The sequence below is a fragment of the Taudactylus pleione genome, unplaced genomic scaffold, assembly GCF_031769625.1.
Source record: "Taudactylus pleione unplaced genomic scaffold, aTauple2 ptg000253l, whole genome shotgun sequence".
NCBI lineage: Eukaryota > Metazoa > Chordata > Amphibia > Anura > Myobatrachidae > Taudactylus > Taudactylus pleione.
In genome coordinates, this window is record NW_028284655.1 from 3,389,218 (window position 1) to 3,413,096 (window position 23,879).

Here is a 23,879-nt window from a genome sequence, read left to right on the forward strand (position 1 = left end):
TCGACATGGTCAAAAGGTTGACATTGGAATGGTCAGTCAAAAATGGTCGACTCATGTTTTTTTTCTAACCCTAATATGCACCCTAATCCTAACACTCTCCTTGGTGCCCAACCCTCCCTCCTATTGCCTAACCCTAGCCATCGGGGTAAGTGCCTAATCCTAACTGTACCTTCTAGTGCCTAACCCTAATGTAATGGTAAGTGCCTAACTCTAACTGTCCCTTCTACAGCCAACCCTAACCCTCCAGTAAGTGCCTATCCCTAACCGTCCCTTCTACAGCCTATCCATAGCCCTGCAGTATGTGGCTAACCCTAACCCTAAAAAATTTATAAAATGTGTTGACTATTTTTGTTTCGACCATTCCAATGTCAACCTTTTGAACATGTCGACCTTTGTACCTGACGATCTTCATCCGTGTCGACCTTTTGTACCTGTCGACCTATTGCCTGTCTAACAGTTGATGTCTACCTAGACACTGTTGACCTTTTTTTTTGTAAATATATTGATTGGAACCCTGTGTTACCACCCTTCCTATAGTCACAAAGATCTCTAGCTCTATGATTTTCCAAGATGGCGGGCAGATGCAGTGTCTGTATGTCTGTAGGGCATATATGTTGTTTCTGTGTATACAGCTTCAGTATTTCAAACTCAAATACCTGGGCCGGCTCCAGGGGTCAGAGCACCCTGTTCCGGCTCTCTCTAGTGCGCCCCTACATCGTGCGTGGGGGCTGTGGCCTAATTACCATAAGCCACACCTCCTATGTGACATTATTTGGAGGCGTGCCCACATGGCATGCCTCCAAACAACATCAGGCTGGGGGGGGAGCCTCACTAGCTGGGCTTCCCCCAGCCCTCTCTCTGCCACCACCGCACAGCTGCAGCGGTGGGGGTCCCCAACCTCCCGATTTGACCACCCGCGGGCCACTTCGGCCCACGGGTGGAGCAGCAGGACAGTACTGTCCCGCTTAAATCGGGATGTTGGGGAGGGGTGCGCCCTCTATGGGTGGCGGCCCTGTTTGACCACACTGGTTGAACACCCCTAGAGCCGGCCCTGTCAAATACCCATGATACATGCTATACTAAAGAGTGTGTAACAATATATAGCAGATAGGTAGGTGGTTTCAATGAAAAATATCCTTTAGGATAAATAAATGAGTTATCCAAAGTGCCTAAAAGTAGATTTATCCTTTAACAAAGTTCATCAGAATCTTTGGGACCCCTGGCACTTGTTGTAGAAACCCCGGACCTAGTTTACCAAGCGCAAAACAGACAAATCAAGATATGTTGGTTGTTGATTAGCAGAATTTTCCCCTAAGGCGCTTGGTAAGTTGGATGGGACCTGGTCAAAGCAAAGTACACAGTAGACTCAATGATGCACTAAAACAGCAGTGCAGGAAAGAGCCGGGGGAGGAGGGGGGCGGGGAGCGGTGTAACAGGGGACAAGTTTGTAAACCAGCAGCTTTTTACACGATTTTGTCACTGGCTTAAGTGGAAATTTGTTTAAAGGCAAAAACAAGTTGTTTTGCTTTTAAAATAATTTGACATTACGGGGCTGATTCTGAGTCACGCGCTGCTGCGACATCTTTATTGTGTTTTGCCGTAGGCGCGTCTGTGACTATATGCTAATGCTGGTATCAGCCCTTCCCTTGGTGTACAGCCGTGTGTCTGTGACTGTATGCTAATGCTGGTATCAGCCCGTCCCCTGGTGTACAGCCGTGTGTCTGTGACTGTATGCTAAGGCTGGTATCAGCCCGTCCCCTGGTGTACAGCCGTGTGTCTGTGACGGTATGCTAAGGCTGGTATCAGCCCGTCCCCTGGTGTACAGCCGTGTGTCTGTGACTATATGCTAATGCTGGTATCAGCCATTCCCCTGGTGTACAGCCGTGTGTCTGTGACTGTATGCTAATGCTGGTATCAGCCATTCCCCTGGTGTACAGCCATCTCTCTGTGACTGTATGCTAATGCTGGTATCAGCCATTCCCCTGGTGTACAGCCGTGTGTCTGTGACTATATGCTAATGCTAGTATAAGCCCTTCCCCTGGTGTACAGCCGTGTGTCTGTGACTATATGCTAATGCTAGGTTCAGCCCTTCCCCTGGTGTACAGCCGTGTGTCTGTGACTATATGCTAATGCTGGTATCAGACCTTCCCCTGGTGTACAGCCGTCTGTCTGTGACTATATGCTAATGCTGGTATCAGCCCTTCCCCTGGTGTACAGCCGTGTGTCTGTGACTATATGCTAATGCTGGTATCAGCCCTTCCCCTGGTGTACAGCCGTGTGTCTGTGACTATATGCTAATACTAGTATCAGCCCTTCCCCTGGTGTGCAGCCGTGCGTCTGACTGTGCGAGGGCTGGGACGCCCACTTTGTGCATCTGCAGTCACCATACCTCCCAACATTTAGAGTTGCAAATAGAAAGTATGGTGGTTGCTCACATCAGCTTAATGATATTACTCAGGTGCTTGTAAAGGACGGGGTTTATACTGAACCACAGAAAAAAAAAGATTCCCTCCAGCACACTGCAGCAATATTAGCAAAAATACTTGAATCCTACATGATAATAGAAATTCACAGGTATTGGTTGCATACATTTGCAAATATATTATTAAGCGCCGGGCCAGCGTCAAGGCTCCTCTATACCAGCGTCCCTAACATTAAGGGGTTGACTTCCGAGGTGCAGAGCAGCCCAAAAGAACCCAGCCAAGGACCACTCCCAGGGCATCACACGAAAAATGGAAGAAAGGTGATAGTGAAATGTAAAGTATAGATGTGTCAAGATAATCAATAAGCGTTAATATAATAGGAAAGAATTAAAATGACATAAATAATAAACAAACAAAAGCTCTCCCCAACTTCCACCCCACCGCGGGACACTGCGGCCCGCGGGCGGGACAGCGGGACAGTCCCAACAAAACGGGACTGTCTCGCTGGAAGCGTGACAGTTGGGAGGTATGGCAGTCACAGCCATCAGAAGCGCCATCAGGACTGGCATCAGCCCCATGCTTCTGTAGGGGCAGCATCTCTGTCAGAGTATGGCCTCCAACTAGGGAGCAATTAAGCATCTGAGTTTGCAACCACCCCTGCGACAGTCCCGTAACATGCCATAATGTGCATCTGTTTAGCCACCACCCAGGAATGGCTAATACATTACAGAGTCAGTGCGGCTCAATCAATCCTGCAACTCTCTACAGACAATGTGGAACAACTTTTTAGAAATTTATATGTAGTAAAAAATTATTATTAATTATTTCGGCTGTAGCTAAAAAATGTATCCTGCAACAATGGATTACTCCTACCGCTCCCTCATTAACCATGTTCAAAGAGAAATTATTTTATATTATCAAAATGGATTGGGTCAACTCTTCTATCAATAAGGAAAAGAAAGCAGAACAATTCTTCTTAGTTTGGGAGAGCTTTACTGAGGCTTTAAATCCTGATATTAAAAGAAAAATACAACAGTGTTTCAAATCAACACAATGGTATGAAACTAGAATACTGCTATAAGACCCCCCAATAACTTATGCTGGGCATACACAGCCAGATAAAATGTCTGTGAGACCGACAGACATTTTATCTGGCCGGCTGCCAGCTGCAGATGTCGCCGGCATACACTGTGAGATTTCTCTCACAGTGTATAGCACGACATCCGCGCTCCGCCCTCGGGGGAGGAGACATTTCCCTGTTCCTTCCGTAGGAAGGAACACAGGAAATGTCTGTCTGTCGGCTGCGCTGAGCATACACTGCCCGATGCGGCCGACAGTTTACCGGGTAATATCGCATCGGACGGGCATGCTGGACAATCCAGCATACACGACCGAGCAATATTTAACCCTCGGTCGCCCCCCCAACCGCTACAATTATCGCGGTGATCCGCCGATATCGGGCGGATCGTCCTGATAATTGTAGCGTGTATGGCCACCATTACAATTAGGAAAAAATAAATAAAAAACACACATACAAATGAGTAGAGTGGTGAGGGATTGACCCTGGGAGTGCATGGCTCACAACCCCCATCCCATTCTATCCCCCTTTTTTTTCTTTTTCTCTCTTCTTTCTCTTCTTATACTTCTCTTCCCCCACCCCCACCCATCTTCTTTCTTCCCCCTACATTTCCTCTATTATGGTTGAAGTCACTATAATATATTATTGTTTAATTTTCTATTGACTGGTAAAAAGAGAAAATTGTGGTGAAATTATTACCTCAAAACCACAAGTGAACTGTATGCTATAAAATGTGACTGTCATTGTTTTCTTGTCATATTTGCTTGTGTACTAGAGTGTATTTGAAGACTTCAATAAAAACATTTAAAAAAAAAAAAAGAAATTTATATGTATGCACAGTTGCATAAAATTGGTAATTTACGCACCCATCGGCATTTCTCATCCCAGAACTGGCCCCTAAATCTAAATGCAAGATTGGCGAGAACAAAATTGCCACTTTAACAAACTAGGATGATGGACTTTGACCAATCTTATCTAATCACCCGGAATGTCCAGAAGCCCCCCGCACTTTCAGGAAGCCCTTTGAAGCCCCAGAAGAGTAGGTGGCCCTCCAGCATTCTGCCCACTTCCTAGTGAAATGGGCAAGATGGGGGAAATAATGTCTTGAATTGTGGGTCCATGGGGAAGTGGCGGGGCCAATATGATGCTGTTCTATGGCAATCACATCATTTGGGGCACACTTCCCCTTCAGCCCAACCCATCAGCTGCATCTCCCCTTCTCCCAGAGGGAGAATTGTGACAGCAAGTATGATTTGTGACACTGCTTGTTTGCATTGTTCCTCCCTCCTACTAGCCTAGCCTGGGCATCTATATAATGGGTCCAGCACCCCTGAACAAGGTCTGATTGGGCTGATGATGACGATATTTTTCTGATAGTTTCTTAAAAAATATGGTAGTGGTGTAATTCTGCAGGGGGTAGGGTGCCCACACAAAACTTGCACACAGACCCCCTCATCTGTTAAAACGCCACTGCGACCTAGACAAGCTGTAGCTTGCGGAGTTGTCTCCTGAGACCGGAATGTAGATTTACACCTTGAAGTGAGCACAATAGTGCAAAACCAAAGTGATTTGTGGTGTTTATCCAGGGCGTTTCCCAAACAAGAACCACGGGCTGTATGGCTCTCCCAGTGAGCATACAGAACAACATTAACCACATAGGTGGGGGTTAAGTAAAAAAATTCTCTAAGAATATCGATACATTAACAAAATATTTTGTCCCATAAATAGAATTTAACAAGGTAGATATATTTTTTTAATATGGGCCAGCAATGACCTGCAGGACTCCTGACACTATGGGCCATATTCAATTTGAAGTGAAAAGTCCGTTGCTGGACTTTTCGCCGTCGTCTGAGGTTTTCAGGTTGAAAACTTATTGCTCTCGTCCTCGCGTATCCCCGTATTCAATTCCAAATCGGCGAAAATGGGACCCGACAAAAACTAAAACAGCGAAAAATTCTATGATTTTTGGGGAAATCAGCCTGACACCCACCAAAAGATGCTCTGACATGGGGGTTCACTATGGGTACCCCCGGATAGCCCTGCTAAAGGTATTTGGGGTTTTTAAATGGTCTCAATAGGCGCTATTTAGTGTCTTTGAGCAAATGGTGAAGAATAGTATTTGCCACTTTTTTTGGAAAAATAAGTATTCCCATCAAATTTGGGGTACATGAAAATGGGTGCAAGCATATTTTAAAATCGCTAAATTCAAGCATTAAAAAGCGCAAAAAATGCACCTTCAGCAAACACCTGCAATCAACAAAACACCTCCCCCAGACTTGCAGACCCCCCAAAAGGCTATTTTGTTAGTTTTTGAATTTGTACCCCCACTTTGAACTTTTTTGCCCACATTTTCAAAGTGCTTTTTTTGGGTGTCCTTTGTGGGTTTTTTTTTTAGAGTTTTTTGACGCAGTTAGCGTCAAGGGGGGTGTACAAAGGGTGCAGAGTGGTTTCTGCACCTCTGCACCTCAAAACCGCAATTCTGCACTTTTTTCCACTGGGTATTCGTAGGCGAAACTTTTTCGCCTATTACATTGCACTGCGTTTTTGCACCGGCAAAAAGACGCTACAATTGAATACGGGGATAAGTGAGAAATGCGTAATTTACGTTATCGGCGAACGGCTTTTCGCTCCAAATTGAATATGGCCCTATATTGTAGAGACATCAGCTATATCGCATAATAATCACATTGCCGCTTTCCCAGGGAGGAATGACCACTTTACTACTACTACTAATATTATATACTGTATATGTCAATTACTGAGATCAACTGATTGCTAACAACATGGTGTACAGACTCACAAAATGCGCAATGTGTAAAGCGTATCTCTTTCACCCTCAGGATGCGTTCCGCACTCGGAGTCGGGCAGGGAGCTGTGTATCTAACACTGAAGGAGCACAGATAGACAAGGCGGAGGCAGGTAAGACACAAGAATATAGTGGGCCTTATTCATCAACGAGTTTTATCATTCACAACGAGTGCTAAAACTTATTGCGTATTATAAATGGTGCTACAGCCAATCAGCTCCCAACTTTAATTTTTCAAACAGATGTCAGTTGGGAGCTGATTGGCTGGAGCACTGTTATCATACACAACAAGTTTTATCACTCGTTGTGAATGATAAAACTCGTTGATAAATGAGGCCCGGGAGACATTGTCCAGTGCTTTGTTAAATGACCCATAGCAACTTTACAGTTGGGGGAAAGTAGATTTATTTTGCAGGATTGTAAGATTTTCAAGTGAGGACGGGTGGCTGATTAGCAAGTAAACAAACAGTGATACAGGGAGTGCAGGGTGTTAAAATAACCAAATGCTATAAATTCTCTATTTCCTTCCTGCCGGAAGTGGCTGCTTTCATAATCTCTTTGTCAGTGTTAGTAATAACGAGGACTGATTGACAATACCTTAACCTGCTCCTCAGTAAATATGGTGTACATATATCTACATACATCTGAAGGGGGATTGCGTGATCCTGCGAAAATGCTGATCGGCACACATCGATGTTCCGTGGCCCGTCGCAGGATCGGTTAATTCTACATGTTAAATTTTACCAATCTGCCAATCTCGATAACTTTTTGATCATGATCGGCGTATCTGTGAAATCCAACATGTTGGATTTCAGCGATCCTGCGATTCCGGGCTGCAGGATCACAACATCACGTCAATCCGTCGCTGATGTATGAGGGCCTTTACTCACAGCTGAAATTATCTAAATATAATTGATAGGGATACAGGTGGTTGTGTTCATCCGTGACCATCACGTGTGTACAATGGAGTGCACTACATCTACCAGCATGACCGCATCACTGAATATGAACAGAATACAATTCCATTCTATATTATATAACTCTTCAATAAGTGTCACATGGGAACAGAGAACTGTATACAGAACAAATGCAGTAAAACTGTGTAACTATCATTTCCTCATCATGGGCAAATGCAGGGTTTCTGGTTGAGACCCATAGTCCACACAGTCTTATCTAGTGATATTAATAGTATATTTAAAGGGGTAAAAAGTTTTACACACTATAAAATAACATTTTACCCGCAGTAACTATACAACACGATACAGTTACCATAGAGATGGGAATTCTTGCTGCATCCACCATTTGGTCAATGCCGCTATCATATAAGTCTATGTAAGGGAAACAAACTGGAGTCTGACAGAACAGACACAAAGTCACACGTTTGCTTATCTCCATCCTATTCTGACCGAACTTGGCCAGATCTTTGGCGTTTCTTGGAGGGAACTGGATGGTGACAAGGCGATCGCACATAGCTGCCCTGACTTGTGGGAGTGTCATGGAAGTGTTGTGGGAGTGTTATGGGCATGTATCATGCCTACGGGGAAGTAGGGATGGCCATCCGAGGGGTGTCCATCGATGGGTCCATCAGTGGTTACCATTGATGGCAAAAAAAATCATCTATGGTGAACCATTGATGGTTTACAGCACGGTGGGGAATGATGGGCCAATCAAAAACAGTAGAGGGGCTTAGCCGGCGCTGAGGGGGCTGCATAAGCTTCGTCCCATCCAGGAAAAAAAAACGGCTCCTACTCGTCCATCGATGGCAGAGAACCTTTGGTATTCGACATTGGTAATAAACTATCGATGATTTTGACTCATCAATGGTCGATAGCCATCCCTACGGGGAAGGGTAGGCTGTTTTTTACAACCGCCAAAAGACACAGCCACATCTATGTCCACACAGAATCAGGCCCTCAAGGGGTAACCTAGATAATAAGTGACTTATTGCCTGATGTAATATATTCATGCATCAGTGAATCTTCAGAATGACTGAATGTACATTTGGATTTCTTTAATCCATTATTACTTTTTATGTTCTTTTTAGTTACAGATGCTGTTTCTGATGGAAATTTAGATTCTGAAACAAAAAATCAATATAATAACGTGAAGGTAACTTAGTTCTTTTCTATTACTTTTTAGGGGTATATGTATCAATAACCGTGGTGTTGCCTCAATTTTCTATCCATATAGAAGGACGTTGTTTATACACTTTTCAAAATCTCGGGTCTGTCCCGGGAATGCATCCCGGGACAGATCCGGGATTTTGTACGCGGATCCATCCCAGGTTCTACCCGAGTGAGACCCCTTTCAAACTGGCAGCCCAACCCGGCTTATTGCCAGGTTGATCACATCACGCCATCAAGTGCTGAACCAGAGCTTGGAGATGAGATCATCTCCAAGCGCCGGCTCTTCCTATGCTGTGAAAGGGACCTGAGTCGCATCGACCCGGGTTACCCATTCACACTGCACAGTGAGCCAGGTTGAACCCGTGTTCAACTCTGCTTGCTACCCGGGTTGAAATGCTGGGTTATTTCAACTGGGCCCTTTCGCACTGCACAACAGCCTGGGTTGCTGCAAGTTCACGTGAAATAACCCGGGTTATTGCTGGCAGTGTGAAAGGGGTATTAGTTAATTATCTCTTAATGACACAGGTCAAGCAGGGACAGCGCTTCCAAGAACACGGTAACCCTGGGATGATGAAATGGGACATTTACGTGCAGTATTTCCCATTTGCAAAAGATGTCATTGTACATTGCCGGATTCTGTCCCGGCAATGTTACTGCGCTTGCGTGAACTTAGGTCATTTATGTGCACTATGAGGGCCAGAGCCATCCAAATGGAGCCCTCTTCTCAATATGGTGCTGGGATATGCATACAAATCTATTTGGGAACTGATGGACCCATGATGGGGAATTAGCACAGGAGATATTTGCATATCTCCTGCGATGACCCATTCATACATACTGTAAATATGACACATAAATGATGTATGATACATGTGCCCCATAGTCAGTATTAACATCACATACATCTGTTGTCAATAGAGAATTTGCACTGAAACTCAAGGAATATATCCTATGGCCACAGCCAAGCTGCGGTGCCACCTAGAGAAACACATGGCGAACTGTTGGCATACAAAATGGAGTGCAGGCTGCAGTATCCTGCACGGTAATAGAGGCATTACAAATGTCCTCTCACTCTATCATTTATTTCATCCAGAAATAAAGCTAAACGGAGCAGTAATTTAGACAAAAAATGTACGTTTATTTAATGATAGGACCGGTAATAAATGGAAGGAGGTTGGACTTTGATGAGACATTTACACTTTTGCGCAGACGCAGCGGACCTCTTCATATTCCTCCACCTTACACCTAGGTGCATTTCTAGTTTGTGATGGTAAATCGTTGGAGCAAAGAATATACACTGGGCGTAACACATAAATGCTCTGGTGCAAAACCAAAGTGATTTGCATTGTGCATATAGGGGCTGATACAGAAATGGCCTCCTGTCTTCCAGGCTTGCACCGGCAATAATAGTGGCTTTGCTCTGATTGGTCACAGTGTAAGATATAATACAGGGTAATTATGAACGGAAACCGGCGCAAACTGAATGAATGAAAAAACAGCTGCCAAAGTGTAAAACCTAATGTTCCCACCCTGAACAATCAATACAATAGTCAATATATAAAAGCAGGTACACAAAGGCGCTAAAAAATCAATATCAGGGATATGAGTCAGATCTTTGTTGTCTCCTGTTTCGTTAATCACTCCTCCATAGATCCTTTGAATAGTTCAAAACCCCATAATCCTCAAGGATATATATAAGAAAAGGGGAAGCAAAGATAAAACGCAATATAGTGTAGTACGTCATTTAATATATAAAATATCCAAGTAGAAATATGTTATCCAAAAATCTTCATTTAAAATTTCTCAATAAATATATCACATGAAGTACTTTCTGAGATCACCCAAAGTGAAATATATCCAATATATAAGAGTTGGAACCGTACCGTGTTTTAGCACCAGATTTGGTGCTTCCAGAGAGTGTGTATGGGAGATTTCCGGATAAACGCCCCTCTCCCTGGAAGCAGCCTTGAGGAAGAGTGTTGTTCATTGGAAGCGCGTTGGCAGCTGGGATTTACCTGCTTTGAGCCCTTGGGGACCTGGAACTGTGGCCCTGATTCAGAGACGGACGCTCTGAAAGAGCACTCACTCTGAATCAGGGCGTTTTTTTGTTTTTTTTGTGCAGCCTCCTGGTCGCTCGCATAGCTGTGGGTGACCACCCACAGCTATTGCGAGTGGACAGGATGATGGTCGTGATGGTCAAGACAATCGTGACCATCGGGCTTGCGACAAGACCCTTGTGGTAGGGTCTCATGGCCGCAAGCCCCAGAGAGCTTCTGGCTCTAATAGAGCCTGAAGCTCTCTAACTGACATCACTGGTGATGTCAGTGGGGCCGCCCACAAACGGCAGGCGTTCGCTTGGGAACGCCTCCGTTTGTGAAGCCACCCCCCCGCCACGCTTACAAAACGGGGCGAGCTGTCGATCAACATCGACAGCCGCCCCTTTTGTAGTGAGCCACGGAGCGAGAGATTTTGTAGTGAGCCACGGAGCGAGAGATTTTCTCTCTCGCTCCGGGGCTTGCGCACGCGCAGTGCGGCCACTGCGCGTGCGCAGAGCACACCATCAACCCGCTTGCGAGCGCTCAAGCACTTGTGAGCGGGTCTGAATCAGGCCCAGTGTACGGTAGGCCAAACCAGATGCTTCCAGGGAGAGGGGCGTTTATCCGGAAATCTCCCATACACACTCTCTGGAAGCACCAAATCTGGTGCTAAACACGGTACGGTACCAACTGTTATATATTGGATGTTATTTCACTTTGGGTGATCCCAGAAAGTACTTCATATGATATATTTATTGAGAAATTTTAAATGAAGATTTTCGATAACATATTTCTACTTGAATATTTTATATTGTCTTGATATATTAAATAACGTACTACACTATATTGCGTTTTTTCTTTCCTTCCCCTTTTCTTATATATATCCTGGAGGATTATGGGGTTTTGAACTATTCAAAGGATCTATGGAGGAGTGATTAACGAAACAGGAGACAACAAAGATCTGACTCATATCCCTGATATTAATTGACTTTTTAGTGCCTTTGTGTATTACCTGCTTATATATATTGACAGCGTAAGATATGCCATTTGGGGTTTAGCCCAATGTGTCATACTGGAGATGATTCTGCGGTGCGCACAGTGCCTCTGTAAACATAAGTTTGAGAATTTCTTGACTGCGCATGCACCTAAATCGCTAAAAAGTTGCACGGCGCAAGCGTCCCACAGTGTCTGTGTACAGAGTCGCAGGAAGGATTAATCCGCACTGACCCTTGAATGTATTGGGCATTCCTGGGAAGTGACATGGGAGGTGTCCAAACAGACTCACAATGATATTCCGTCTGATGGGCACGTTATAGGAGTGTCACGGGTGTGTCATAGGTGCTTAATCGTGTACATGTGAGACCATACTCTGACGGAGATTCTGCACCTAGCATGGGGCTGGTGCAAGTACCGATGGTGCTTCCGATGGCTGCAACTGCACCCAGTCAAAGTGAGCATCACAGCCCTTGTGCATGCAGACACACCCCTGTGCACCAGGGAAAGGGCTGTCACTAGCATTAACGTAAAGTCACTGCCGCGTCTGCAGCAAAAGTCGTTTATGTGGTCGCAGCAGCTGGGACTCAGAATAAGCCCCATTGCATCACTGTACAACATTGCAGCTAAACCCCAATATGTGTTAAGTTTGTACCCTGCAGTGGTCGTGTAACTTCTTTCCAGTTATAGAGATACAAATACAGTAAAACAGGCATCTTGACCAGGGAAGCCCAAACCATAGCCTACAGCTGTACTTACAGCACTGTCTATGCTATCATAGCTCGGCCTGATCTACTTGGATAAAATTCTCGTGCATGATTTTGTTAGGGTTTAATTCTGAAGAGGAAGAAGAAGAAGAATAGAACAAAGAGAAGTGCCTCACCGCTGCAGCCGGATGACAGGTAATAGCCACACATTATTGTCTCACACCATTAGTGCCAGCTCCTGCACAGCTCCACATGCATGAATCTGGAGGAGACACAGATTTATATGGTATCTAATGGTAATTTTTTCGTACTAAGTCCCTGAGTAGTGGGGGCTCCCTCTGCTGAGAAAAGGGATGTGTTTCATTAATGTGGCAGGGATTTGAATTGGAAACTCTTATATAAACGCACAAGTGTGCAATAAGGTGTAATATTAGGATTGTACAGCCCAGATAGAGATGCTCCTTGAAGACAGGGCTGAAGGCTGCCTGCTCCAGGCTCACCCCACCCCAACCCAAAGCCTTGGTGCCATTTCTGCAGTATCACTCATTACATTTATCCATACAAACCCTGTAACCTGACGGGCCTAGAAATTGAAAGGGAGGGGGTTAGGAACAATTGTGCTGGGTTGTACTGAACAGCAATTTCCCAATGCAGCCATCCAGGATGATACTCGGGATAGAATATATGGTTAGAACACTATCATTTCCATGTGTCTTCTAACATTGTTTCAAGTAGCGCAATGACTCATTGCAACCAATCTATGATCAGTCTACTGTAAGTTAGACTAACGAACAAGTGTCTGATTGTCAGCTATGGATCTCTGTGCTTCAGAAGGTTACACCTATGATAGTAAATATCTACATTATATAAGGTGTCTTTGGAATATAGTGTTTAGGGTGGCGGAATTTTATATTTATTTTGCTATAGAAAGAAATGTTCTTATTCTGCTCACTCTGCCGTAAGAGGGGTAGCTACTGGGCTGCAAGCCTGCTGCAGTGCAGGTGTAGCTGGGTACTTACCTTCCGCCACTCACTCTCACCTTCAGGCCAACGATACACTCCGGTCGACTGCCCTAGAACTCGGGTCGGACACGGACAGCGTAGATGGGGTCCCTGCAAAGGAAAACGTGCTGAACTTGGATGATCTCCACTGATATCAGTGGATGCTCATTATTGGCACTTTTGGCCTCAGACTTGGTTACACCTCAGTGCCAAGCCCCAGGGTATAACCCCAACCAAACATCTAAAAGGAAAGGGGGGGGGGGTGATACACAAACACAGCTTATGCTCACCTAATATACTTTGTTGGAAGAATGGTCCTGATCTCGGCACCTGCAACTGAACACAAAACAACAACCCACCCACACTCTGCACTACACTATAGTTTCCCTAGTGTGTGCCACCCACAACAACCAGGCTACTCATACATACACAAGGGCCCTAACTCTCGCTGACTCAGTGAACAACAACAATCACAGGCCAGGTGTAGTGTACTCCCTATCACGCTACTCCTGTACCCCCTGGCACTGCATTCCTACAGTAATTCAATCTTACACCGCATTCAATAGTACACACAATGCAACCATACAACAATGCAACAGTACAACTACCCCATTAAGCAATGAACACAAGCAGCATCTCCAATACATTCCAACCAATGGGGCCTCCTATACAGTTAACCTGTGGCCAAATGCCCACAGCAAATCAGGCCTAGTGCCTGCCTAATTCCAGGGAGCCAATAACCAGAACCCTACAGGACCTAGTACCCTTGTCAGGAATCGTCGTTACCCCCAGGGCCGGCTCCAGTTTGTGCTATAGTCTGGTCCCAATCCGGCCCCAGTTTGTGCTACAGTCCAGTCCCAATCCGGCCCTAGTTTGTGCTATTGACCAGTCCCAATCCAGCCCAGTTTGTGTTACATTCCGGTTCCAATCTGGCTCCAGTATGTGCTATAGTCCGGTCCCAGGGCCTGGTTCATTACAAATCGCTATTGCTAAAGCGTACGCAGACGGTTAATTGTTGCAGTACGCATGCGTGAAGGTACCACTGAGATCGCACTGCGATCACAAAGACCACGACGAGCCATCGCAGAGTGGTTGACAGGCAGTGAGCGTTTGGGGATGGTGACGGGGGAGCGGTCGGAGAAACGCTGGCATGTCTGTCCGTTTGAACGCCGTTGCTTGGGCGTGCATAAATTAGCCAGTGCGATTGTATATGCAGCTTGAGAGCCCACTGCGTGCAACGAGGTCAGCAATTTCTAAGTAAGATCAGGGCTGCTGTAAATCTGCATGAGGGGCCGATGTTACTCGATGTTACCAATGTTTATGGAGGTTTGAAAGGTATTACGAATGTGAGATAGCGGTAGTAGGAGGCATTGGGCATCTCTGTACTGCATACTTGCCTACTTTTGAAAAAGCATTTCAGGGAGATTGTGAAAGCAGCACCTATGAGCGCGGCAGTAAAGTGGGCGTGTACTGCTACATCTGAGAGGCGTGTCATAACATTGATTTACATCCACATGTAAATGAGCCCCAAAGCTGTTAGTAAGATCTACTTGGTGATGGAAACACACTGATACTTCACAGAAAATACATGTAACCATAGGGATCATTGTGCCATATAACCAATGCAGTGATATTATACTAATGATCCCATTTGAATGTATATATCTCTGTTTTTTCTTTTATATAACAGTGTCATTATGGGGGTAAGGTGAAATGAGGGAGATTGGTAGACTCTTCAGGGAGACAGGGAGATTGCTGCTATTTCAGGGCGTCTCCCTGACAATGAGGGAGAGTTGGCAAGTATGCTGTACTGGCAGTTTGACGGCATTGCAATTACATTCATTAGCATATTTTCGCAGCAGACCTGTGTGTGAATACGGAGCTGTGATCGCAATAGCGATCCTTAATGAATCAGGCCCCCATTCCAGTTCCAGCATGTGCTACATTCAAGTTCCAATTAGGGGTGTGCACCGGCCACTTTTCGTGTTTTGTGTTTTGGTTTTGGATCTGGATCTTTCTTCGTGTTTTGGATCTGGATTGGTTTTGCCAAAACCACCCTTCCGTGTTTTGGGTTCTGGGTTTTGTGTTTTGGATCTGTATTTTTTTGAAAAAAAGCATAAAAACAGCTAAAATCACAGAATTTGTAGGTTTTTCTGCTCCTATGCTATTATTAACCTCAATAACCTTAATTTCCACTCATTTCCAGTCTATTCTGAACACCTCACACCTCACAATAGTGTTTTTATGTCCAAAAGGTTGCACCGAGGTAGCTGGATGACTATGCTAAGCGACACGAGTGGGCGGCACAAACACGTGACCCATCTAGGAGTGACACTGCAGTGGCAGACAGGATGGCAGTTAGAAAAACTAGGCCCCAAACTGTACATAATGCAAAGAAAAAAAAGAGGTGCAAGATGGAATTGTCCTTGGGCCCTCCCACCCACCCTTATGTTGTATAAACAGGACATGCACACTTTAACAAATCAATCATTTCAGCGCCAGGGTCTGCCACACAACTGTGGCTGAAATGATTGGTTCGTTTGGGCCCCCACAAAACAAGCTGGCAATTAATGTGTCCCTGTACAAACTGGCTCTACGGAGGCAAGATGTCATCCTCATCCTCCTCATCCACCGATTCCTCACCCTCTTCAGTGTGTACATCCTCATCCTCACAAAGTATTAACTCGTCCCCACTTGAATCCACCACCACAGGTCCCTCTGTACCTTCTGGAGGCTGGTCTCCCTGGAAGAGCTGATAATTCATTTTGATGAACATCATCTTCTCCACATTCTGTGGAAGCAACCTCCTACGCCTTTCGCTGACAAGGTTCCCGGCTGCACTAAACACTCTTTCGGAGTACACACTGGAGGGGGGGCAACTCAGGTAAAGTAGAGCCAGTTTGTACAGGGGCCTCCAAATTGCCTCTTTTTCCTGCCAGTACAGGTATGGACTGTCTGACATGCCTACTTGGATGCTGTCACCGATGTAATCCTCCACCATTCTGTCAATGGTGACAGTATCATATGCAGTGACAGTAGACATGTCAGAAATTGTTGCCAGGTCCTTCAGTCCGGACAAGATGTCCAAACTTGGTCCTGCCTGCCCTGCATCACCGCCAGCGGGTTGCTTAGGATACCTAAGTTTTTTCCTGGCAGCCCCAGTTGCGGGAGAAAATGAAGAAGGAGCCGTTGACGTGTCACGTTCCGCTTCAGCTGACAGTGTGTTCACCAGCAGGTCTTTGCACCTCTGCAGGCTTGTGTCGGCCGGAAAGAGAGACACCACATAGGCTTTAAACCTAGGATCGAGCACGGTGGCCAAAATGTAGTGGTCTGATTTCAACAGATTGACCACCCTGGAATCCTGGCAAAGCGAATGAAGGGCTTCATCCACAAGTCCCACATGCCGAGCGGAATCGCTCCGTCTTAGCTCCTCCTTCACTTTCTCCAGCTGCTTCTGCAAAAGCCTGATGAGGGGAATGACCTGACTCAAGCTGGCAGTGTCTGAACTGACTTCACGTGTGGCAAGTTCGAAGGGCTGGAGAACCTTGCACAACACGGAAATCATTCTCCACTGCGCTTGAGTCAGGTGCATACCCCCTCCTTTGCCTATGTCATAGGTGGATGTATAGGCTTGTATGGCCTTTTGCTGCTCCTCCATCCTCTGAAGCATATAGAGGGTTGAGTTCCACCGCGTCACAACCTCTTGCTTCAGGTGATGGCGGGGCAGGTTCAAGAGTGTTTGCTGGCGCTCCAGTCTTCGGCACGCAGTCGCTGAATGGCAAAAGTGGCCAGAAATTTTTCGGGCCACCCAAAGCGTCTCCTGCACGCCCCTGTCGCTTCTCAGAAAATTCTGCACCACCAAGTTTATTGTGTGAGCAAAACATGGGACGTGCTGGAATTTGCCCAGATGTAATGCCCGCACAATATTGGTGGCGTTGTCAGATATCACAAATCCCCAGGAGAGTCTAAGTGGGGTAAGCCACTGGGCGATGATTTCCCTCAGTTTCTCTAAGAGGTTGTCGGCGGTGTGCCTCTTACTGAAACCGGTGATACACAGCGTAGCCTGCCTTGGAACGAGCTGGCGTTTCTGAGATGCTGCTACTGGTGACGCTGCTGCTGTTGCTGCGTAAGGTGATACATCTACAAAGTGGGCTGTCACAATCATATAGTCCTTAGTCTGCCCTGTTCCACTTGTCCACATGTCCGTGGTTAAGTGGACATTATGTACAACGGCATTTTTCAGGACACTGAGGACACTTTTTCTGACGTTTCTGTACAGTCTCGGTATCGCCTGCCTAGTGAAGTGGAATCTAAACGGGATTTGGAACCGGGGACACACTACCTCCATCAATTGTCTAAATCCCACTGCACTAATGGCGGATACCGGACGCACGTCTAACACCAACATAGCAGTCAAGGCCTCAGTTATACGTTCTGCTTCAGGATGACTGCTGTCGTACTTCATCCTCCTCGCTAAGGACTGTTGGAGGGTCAATTGTTTAGTAAAAGTAGTGGTGTTCCTACTACCTCTCTGGGATGATGAACGACTCCCAGCAGCAGCAACAGCAGCAGCGGCAGCAGTAGGCGTAGCAATGCAGGATCCTCCGGAGGAATCCCGGATAGGAGAGTCAGTCATGCCAGTGACATGGCCTGCAGGACTACTTCCGATCCTGACTAAGGAGGAAATTGACGAGGAGGGAGTTGACGGTGTGGTTTGCAGGCGCTTGGATACAACAGGACAACGGGATTTAGGTGTCCCTGGACTGCTTACGGTCTTAGCCAAAGTTTCTGAACTTGACAGTAACTTTTTATGAACGCGCTGCAGGTGCCATATAAGGGAGGATGTTCCTAGGTGGTTGACGTCCCTACCCCTACTTATTTCACCTTTACATATGGTACATATGGCAAGACAGTTGTTGTCCGGATTTGGATAGAAATATTGCCAGACCAAAGAGGTGGAATGTTTGGTCTTCTGCCCAGGCATGACCGTGATGGTCTTTTTCATCCCACGGACAACAACTGTCTCCCCCGGAGATGTGGGGGGCGTGCAAATGGTGGAAAGAGCCACCTCTTCCCGTCCAGTGCTGGGAAGGTCAGGCATCGCAACCACCACCACACTTGGACTCTCCTTGGGGATTTGTGATATCTTCTTAGAAAGCACAGTTCTTCGCTGTGCTTTTGCCAGCTTAACTCTTTTGATTTTTTTAGTGGGAGGAGGGCTTCCATCGTCATGTGAAGCTGAACCACTAGTCATGAACATACTAGGGATCGACCTTAGCCATTCCTTGCCACTCCGTGTCGTAAATGGCATATTGGCAAGTTTACGTTTCTCTTCAGCTGATTTAAATGTCTTTTTCAAGGTCATTTTCCTGAACTTTGCCATTTGGGATTGTATGTGCCCTCTACTATGACATTGGGCATCGGCCTTGGCAGACGACGTTGATGGCATGTTATCGTCTATGTCATGACTAGTGGCAGCAGCTTCAGCACTAGGAGGAAGTGGTTCTTGATCTTTCTCTATTTTATTTTTATCGGAGAAAGTTTGGTCCTCCATTTATGTTATATCGATTTGATATATACGTGCGGCTAAACACAGAAAATAATTCACAAACACAGAAAATATATAATTTTTTTTTTGGTTTGGACTGGAGTGTACTTTCGTGGGTTACATCACCCTTTAACGGTCAAGCCAGCTGGCCCTTTACTTATGACACAGGCGCACGCTTGGCACTACTTTGTTGATGCACGTGCGGCTACTGCGCACACAATTCACAAACACAGAAAATAATTTTTTTTTGGTTTGGACTGGAGTGTACTTTCGGGGGTTACAGCACCCTTAACGGTCAAGCCAGCCGGCCCTTTACTTATGACACAGGCGCACGCTTGGCACTACTTTGTTGATGCACGTGCGGCTACTGCGCACACAATTCACAAACACAGAAAATATTTTTTTTTTTGGTTTGGACTGGAGTGTACTTTCGGGGGTTACAGCACTCTTTAGCGGTCAAGCCAGCCGGCCCTTTACTTATGACACAGGCGCACGCTTGGCACTACTTTGTTGATGCACGTGCGGCTACTGCGCACACAATTCACAAACACAGAAAATAATTTTTTTGGGGGTTTGGACTGGAGTGTACTTTCGGGGGTTACAGCACCCTTTAACGGTCAAGCCAGCCGGCCCTTTACTTATGACACAGGCGCACGCTTGGCACTACTTTGTTGATGCACGTGCGGCTACTGCGCACACAATTCACAAACACAGAAAATAATTTTGTTTTTGGTTTGGACTGGAGTGTACTTTCGGGGGTTACAGCACCCTTAACGGTCAAGCCAGCCGGCCCTTTACTTATGACACAGGCGCACGCTTGGCACTACTTTGTTGATGCACGTGCGGCTACTGCGCACACAATTCACAAACACAGAAAATAATTTTTTTTTTGGTTTGGACTGGAGTGTACTTTCGGGGGTTACAGCACCCTTAACGGTCAAGCCAGCCGGCCCTTTACTTATGACACAGGCGCACGCTTGGCACTACTTTGTTGATGCACGTGCGGCTACTGCGCACACAATTCACAAACACAGAAAATAATTTTTTTTTTGGTTTGGACTGGAGTGTACTTTCGGGGGTTACAGCACCCTTAACGGTCAAGCCAGCCGGCCCTTTACTTATGACACAGGCGCACGCTTGGCACTACTTTGTTGATGCACGTGCGGCTACTGCGCACACAATTCACAAACACAGAAAATATATAATTTTTTTAGCACTTGAGGGGAGCACCCCTGATGGACAGAGCACCCCCTGGACAACACTACAGCACCCCTTTAGGACTGGGACACTGCACAGGACTTTGGAGTGGACACAGCCCCTATGGAGAACTGACTGCACAACACAGTCCAGCCAGCCCCTATGGACTTTGAAGTAGTGGACACAGCCCCTATTAACAACAGCAGCACAGCACAACACAGCCAGCCCCTATGGACTTTGAAGTAGTGGACAACAGCAGCACTACACTACACTACACAGCCCTAACTCCCACCCTCCCTCTTCACTGTCCACAGCCGAGTGAGAAAATGGCGCCGACGCGGGTACCTTATATAGGATCCAAAACCCGCGAGACTCGGAAGGCGGGATGATGACGTTTTGCCTCGATTTCAGATCCGAGTCAGGCGGGAAAAGTCGAGCCTGACTCGGATCGGACTCGGATCGGGGGGGCTCGGGGGGGTTTGGATTTCAGAAATCCGAACCCGCTCACCCCTAGTTCCAATACGGCTTCAGTTGGTACTACATTCCGGTTCCAGCCTGGTTCATCATGTGCTTTACTCTGGTTCCAGTCCCAGTGGCTATTCCCAGTGCACCTTTTTCGCAGTACTGTCCTGCTGCATAACATCATTTACAGCCTTTATCTATGAGGAAGAGCTACTTACGCCCTTCCCTGCTTCAAACCTCCCGAGCTTCCAGTGAGCAGGTATCAGGGTCTCTCCGGGGAAGTCCAGAACCCTCAGTCCTGACAGTAAGGTCAGGCAAAATGAACCCATAGGAGAATCAAGGTACCAACACTCTGCAGGCTTTGGGATCATGGCTGGAAAATGAGGAGTCAGCTCAGCATCAAGTTTTGCAGTTCCTGCAAGAACTGTCTTCTCATTTGGATACCATTCAAATAACCTTGGCAGCGACATGACCAACATCCAGCACTCCGTCTATGGTGCCAACTCCAGCTCCACCACTTTCTACTGCTCCCAAGTCTCGTCTGCAGCTTCCCACTCCTAGTAGATTTGATGGAACCCCAAAACTCTGCTGTGGCTTTATCAATCAGTGTGAAATTTATTTTGAGTTCTTACCACAAAACTTTCCAACACAGAGATTTCGGATAGCTTATATCATCTCACTCCTCTCTTGCTCTGCCCTGGAATGGGTGTCTCCTTTGTGGGAATGTGCAGATCTTATTATGTGGAGTTAATTGCGACTTTTAAAAGGATCTTTGATTAACCAGGTATTCCTCTTCAGCCTCCATGGATATCTTGCAAGTCCGTCATGGTTCCTGGACCATGGGCCAATATGTAGTCCAGTTCCAAACTATTGCTGCGGAACATGAATGGAACGATGAGGTCCTTAAAGCAGCGTTCTGTAATGCTCTCTCTGAAAGACTCAAAGATGAGCTGTCCTCTCGTGATCCTCATGGGACTCTGCAATAGTTAATCTTTCTCAGCACCAAGATAGATCTATGCCTCTGAGACAGAGCAGCCTGCAGGTTCAGAAGTGAACGCTTTAAGTCTCACACACCCAGTACTCCACCGCCATCTTCACCTCCTGTGGATGAGCCCATGAAAGTTAATCGCTCATCTCCAGAGGAATGCTTGAGGCGTCAGTGAGAAAAACTATGTCTATATTGTACTGGTCCAAATCACTATTTTGGATCTTGTCCTGTGCATCTAGGAAACTCCAAACCTGTTGTCCTGTTCTGGGAAACTCAGATTGGGGTTTTCAGCAAAATCTTACCTGAAGTCTGACTGTTTGTTGAATGTGACTTTGACCACCCCTCAAAAGTCCAAATCTTTTGACGCCCTGGTTGACTCTGGAGCTGCCAGGAACTTTGTTACATCATCATTGGTTCAGGAAACTTCCATTCCCATCAAGGCTCTACCTAATCAAGTCTTTCTGATAGCGGTGGATGGGAACTGCCATCAAGAAGGCCTCATTACTCATTTCACTACTCTGTTGGAGCATTGCATCGTGATCAATTACAGCTATTAGTTATTCCCAAAGCTACTCATCATCTTGTACTCGGTCTTCCAGGCCTACAACTTCATAATCCTCAATTTGATTGGCCTACATCACAATTTAAGTCATGGGGTGCCTCTTGTTTCCAGTCTTGTGTGATTCCTCTATGTTTAATCCAATCCGTAGTACTTCCAGAGGCCTATAAAGAATACCTTGATGTTTTCAGTGAACGTGCTGCTGATACCTTAGCACCTCATAGAGAAAGGAACTGTGCTTTTAATTTAATCCCAGGAAAATCTCCACCTAGAGGTCAAATATATCCGTTATCTGTGCCAGAGACTTCTGCCATGTCTGAATACAGGAGAATTGACAAAAGGGGTTTATCAGTCCTTCCTCATTGCCTGCCGGGGAAGAGTATTTCTTTGTTAAGAAGAAGGTCGGTGGCCTTCACCATTGCATAGACTACCGGGGCCTCATGCCACCTCTGCCTTTCATGCTTTGAAATAAGCTTTTACTTCGGCACCAATCCTCCATCAGTTTGATTTGGAGAAACTATTCTTCCTTGAAGTCAACGCTTCATCAGTAGGAATAGGTGCTGTCTTATCACAGAACATGGAAAACGGCAAGCTTCATCCTTGTGGGTTTTCTCTCAAAGATTTTCTCCTGCATTACTCAAGAGCTCTTAGCCTTAAATTAGCCTTAGAACAGTGGCGATACCTTTTAGAGGGGGCTAAAAATCCTGTAACTATTTTCTCGGATCACAATAATCTATTGTATTTAAAGGCTACCCACTGTCTCAACCCCTGGCAGTCTTGTTGGGCCTTATTCTTTTCAAGGTTTAACTACAAAATTACCTTTCGCCCTGGAGTCCAAAATCGTAAGGCTGATGCCCTATCACGTGCCTGGTCCACTGAGGAGGATACTATTCATTAAGAATCTCTTCCTATTCTCAATCCGCTTTCATTTGCCAACACCCAGGTAGCCCCTGTACCACCACCCAGTAAGATGTTCGTACCTCCAGAACTCTGCCAAAAATTGTTAACATGGGCTCATGCATCCTTATTCACTGGTCATGCTGGTATCCGGAAAACTTTTGAATTCCTTTCACGCTCATATTGGTGGCCTTCCATGAAACAAGATGTTCAGGAGTTCATCATCTCATGTATGAAATGCGCCCAGCATAAAAACTATCATCAAAAACCAGTCGGTCCTTTCCAACCGCTATTAATACCAAAGCAGCCATAGACCCATTTATCAATGGACTTTTTTACAGATCTGCCTGTCTCAAAAGGATGTAATACTGTCTGGGTGGTAGTGGATCATTTTTCTAAAATAGCCCATTTTATTCCTTTGTCTGGTCTTCTGTCAGCATCCCAGTTAGCACACATCTTCATACGCGAGATCTTTCATCTCCATGGTGTCAAGATCTGCAGCTTCCAGCCTAAAGCACTGCATTAATTACTGCCTGTCTATGTGCAGTGTCAGGTGCATGCTATTTAATTCTCCTGTCTGTGCACAGCTGCACACTGGTCTATCATTAAGGGAGACTTGCTCTGTTTGGGCATTGTTCCTGTTAAATTCCAGCTAGTCCATCACTCCATGCCAGTGATAGAGTTTTAGTACTTCCGGTTCCTGTCTCCTGCTTGTCAGTCGAGTTCCTGAGTCAGTCTAGCTGTGTTTCGTGTGTGCCGTTTATTCCATCCAAGCGGCTCCACCTGCATCCCATCCACACGTGCTGCTTGTACCATCTGGGCAGCACGGAGCGCTTCATCCCAGAAGCGTCTGTCACCATCCGGTGGCCGGTGTCATCCCAGCGACACTGGTAGCTACTCTGCGTTCCAGGTGCGCAACCTCGCACACTGTCACCAGTGTAATCCCGGCGGCACTGGTAGCAGCTCTGCGTTCCAGGTGTGCAACTTAGCACACCATCGCCAGTGTCATCCTGGCGGCATTGGTAGCAACTCTGCGTTCCAGGTACGAAATCTAGCAC

The 23,879-nt window shown here is 46.1% G+C and overlaps 1 protein-coding gene across 3 annotated transcripts in view; it reads left to right on the forward strand.

Moving 5' to 3' along the window:
- RASAL3 (RAS protein activator like 3) overlaps positions 1 to 23,879 on the forward strand; it is a 79,386-nt gene that overhangs the window by 22,491 nt on the left and 33,016 nt on the right. For all 3 annotated transcript variants that reach the window (XM_088480344.1, XM_088480345.1, XM_088480346.1), the window contains exons 3-5: positions 6,342 to 6,420; positions 8,352 to 8,416; positions 12,291 to 12,364. In XM_088480344.1, the coding sequence (XP_088336470.1) occupies positions 6,342 to 6,420; positions 8,352 to 8,416; positions 12,291 to 12,364 (218 nt within the window). The remainder of the gene's footprint in view (positions 1 to 6,341; positions 6,421 to 8,351; positions 8,417 to 12,290; positions 12,365 to 23,879) is intronic.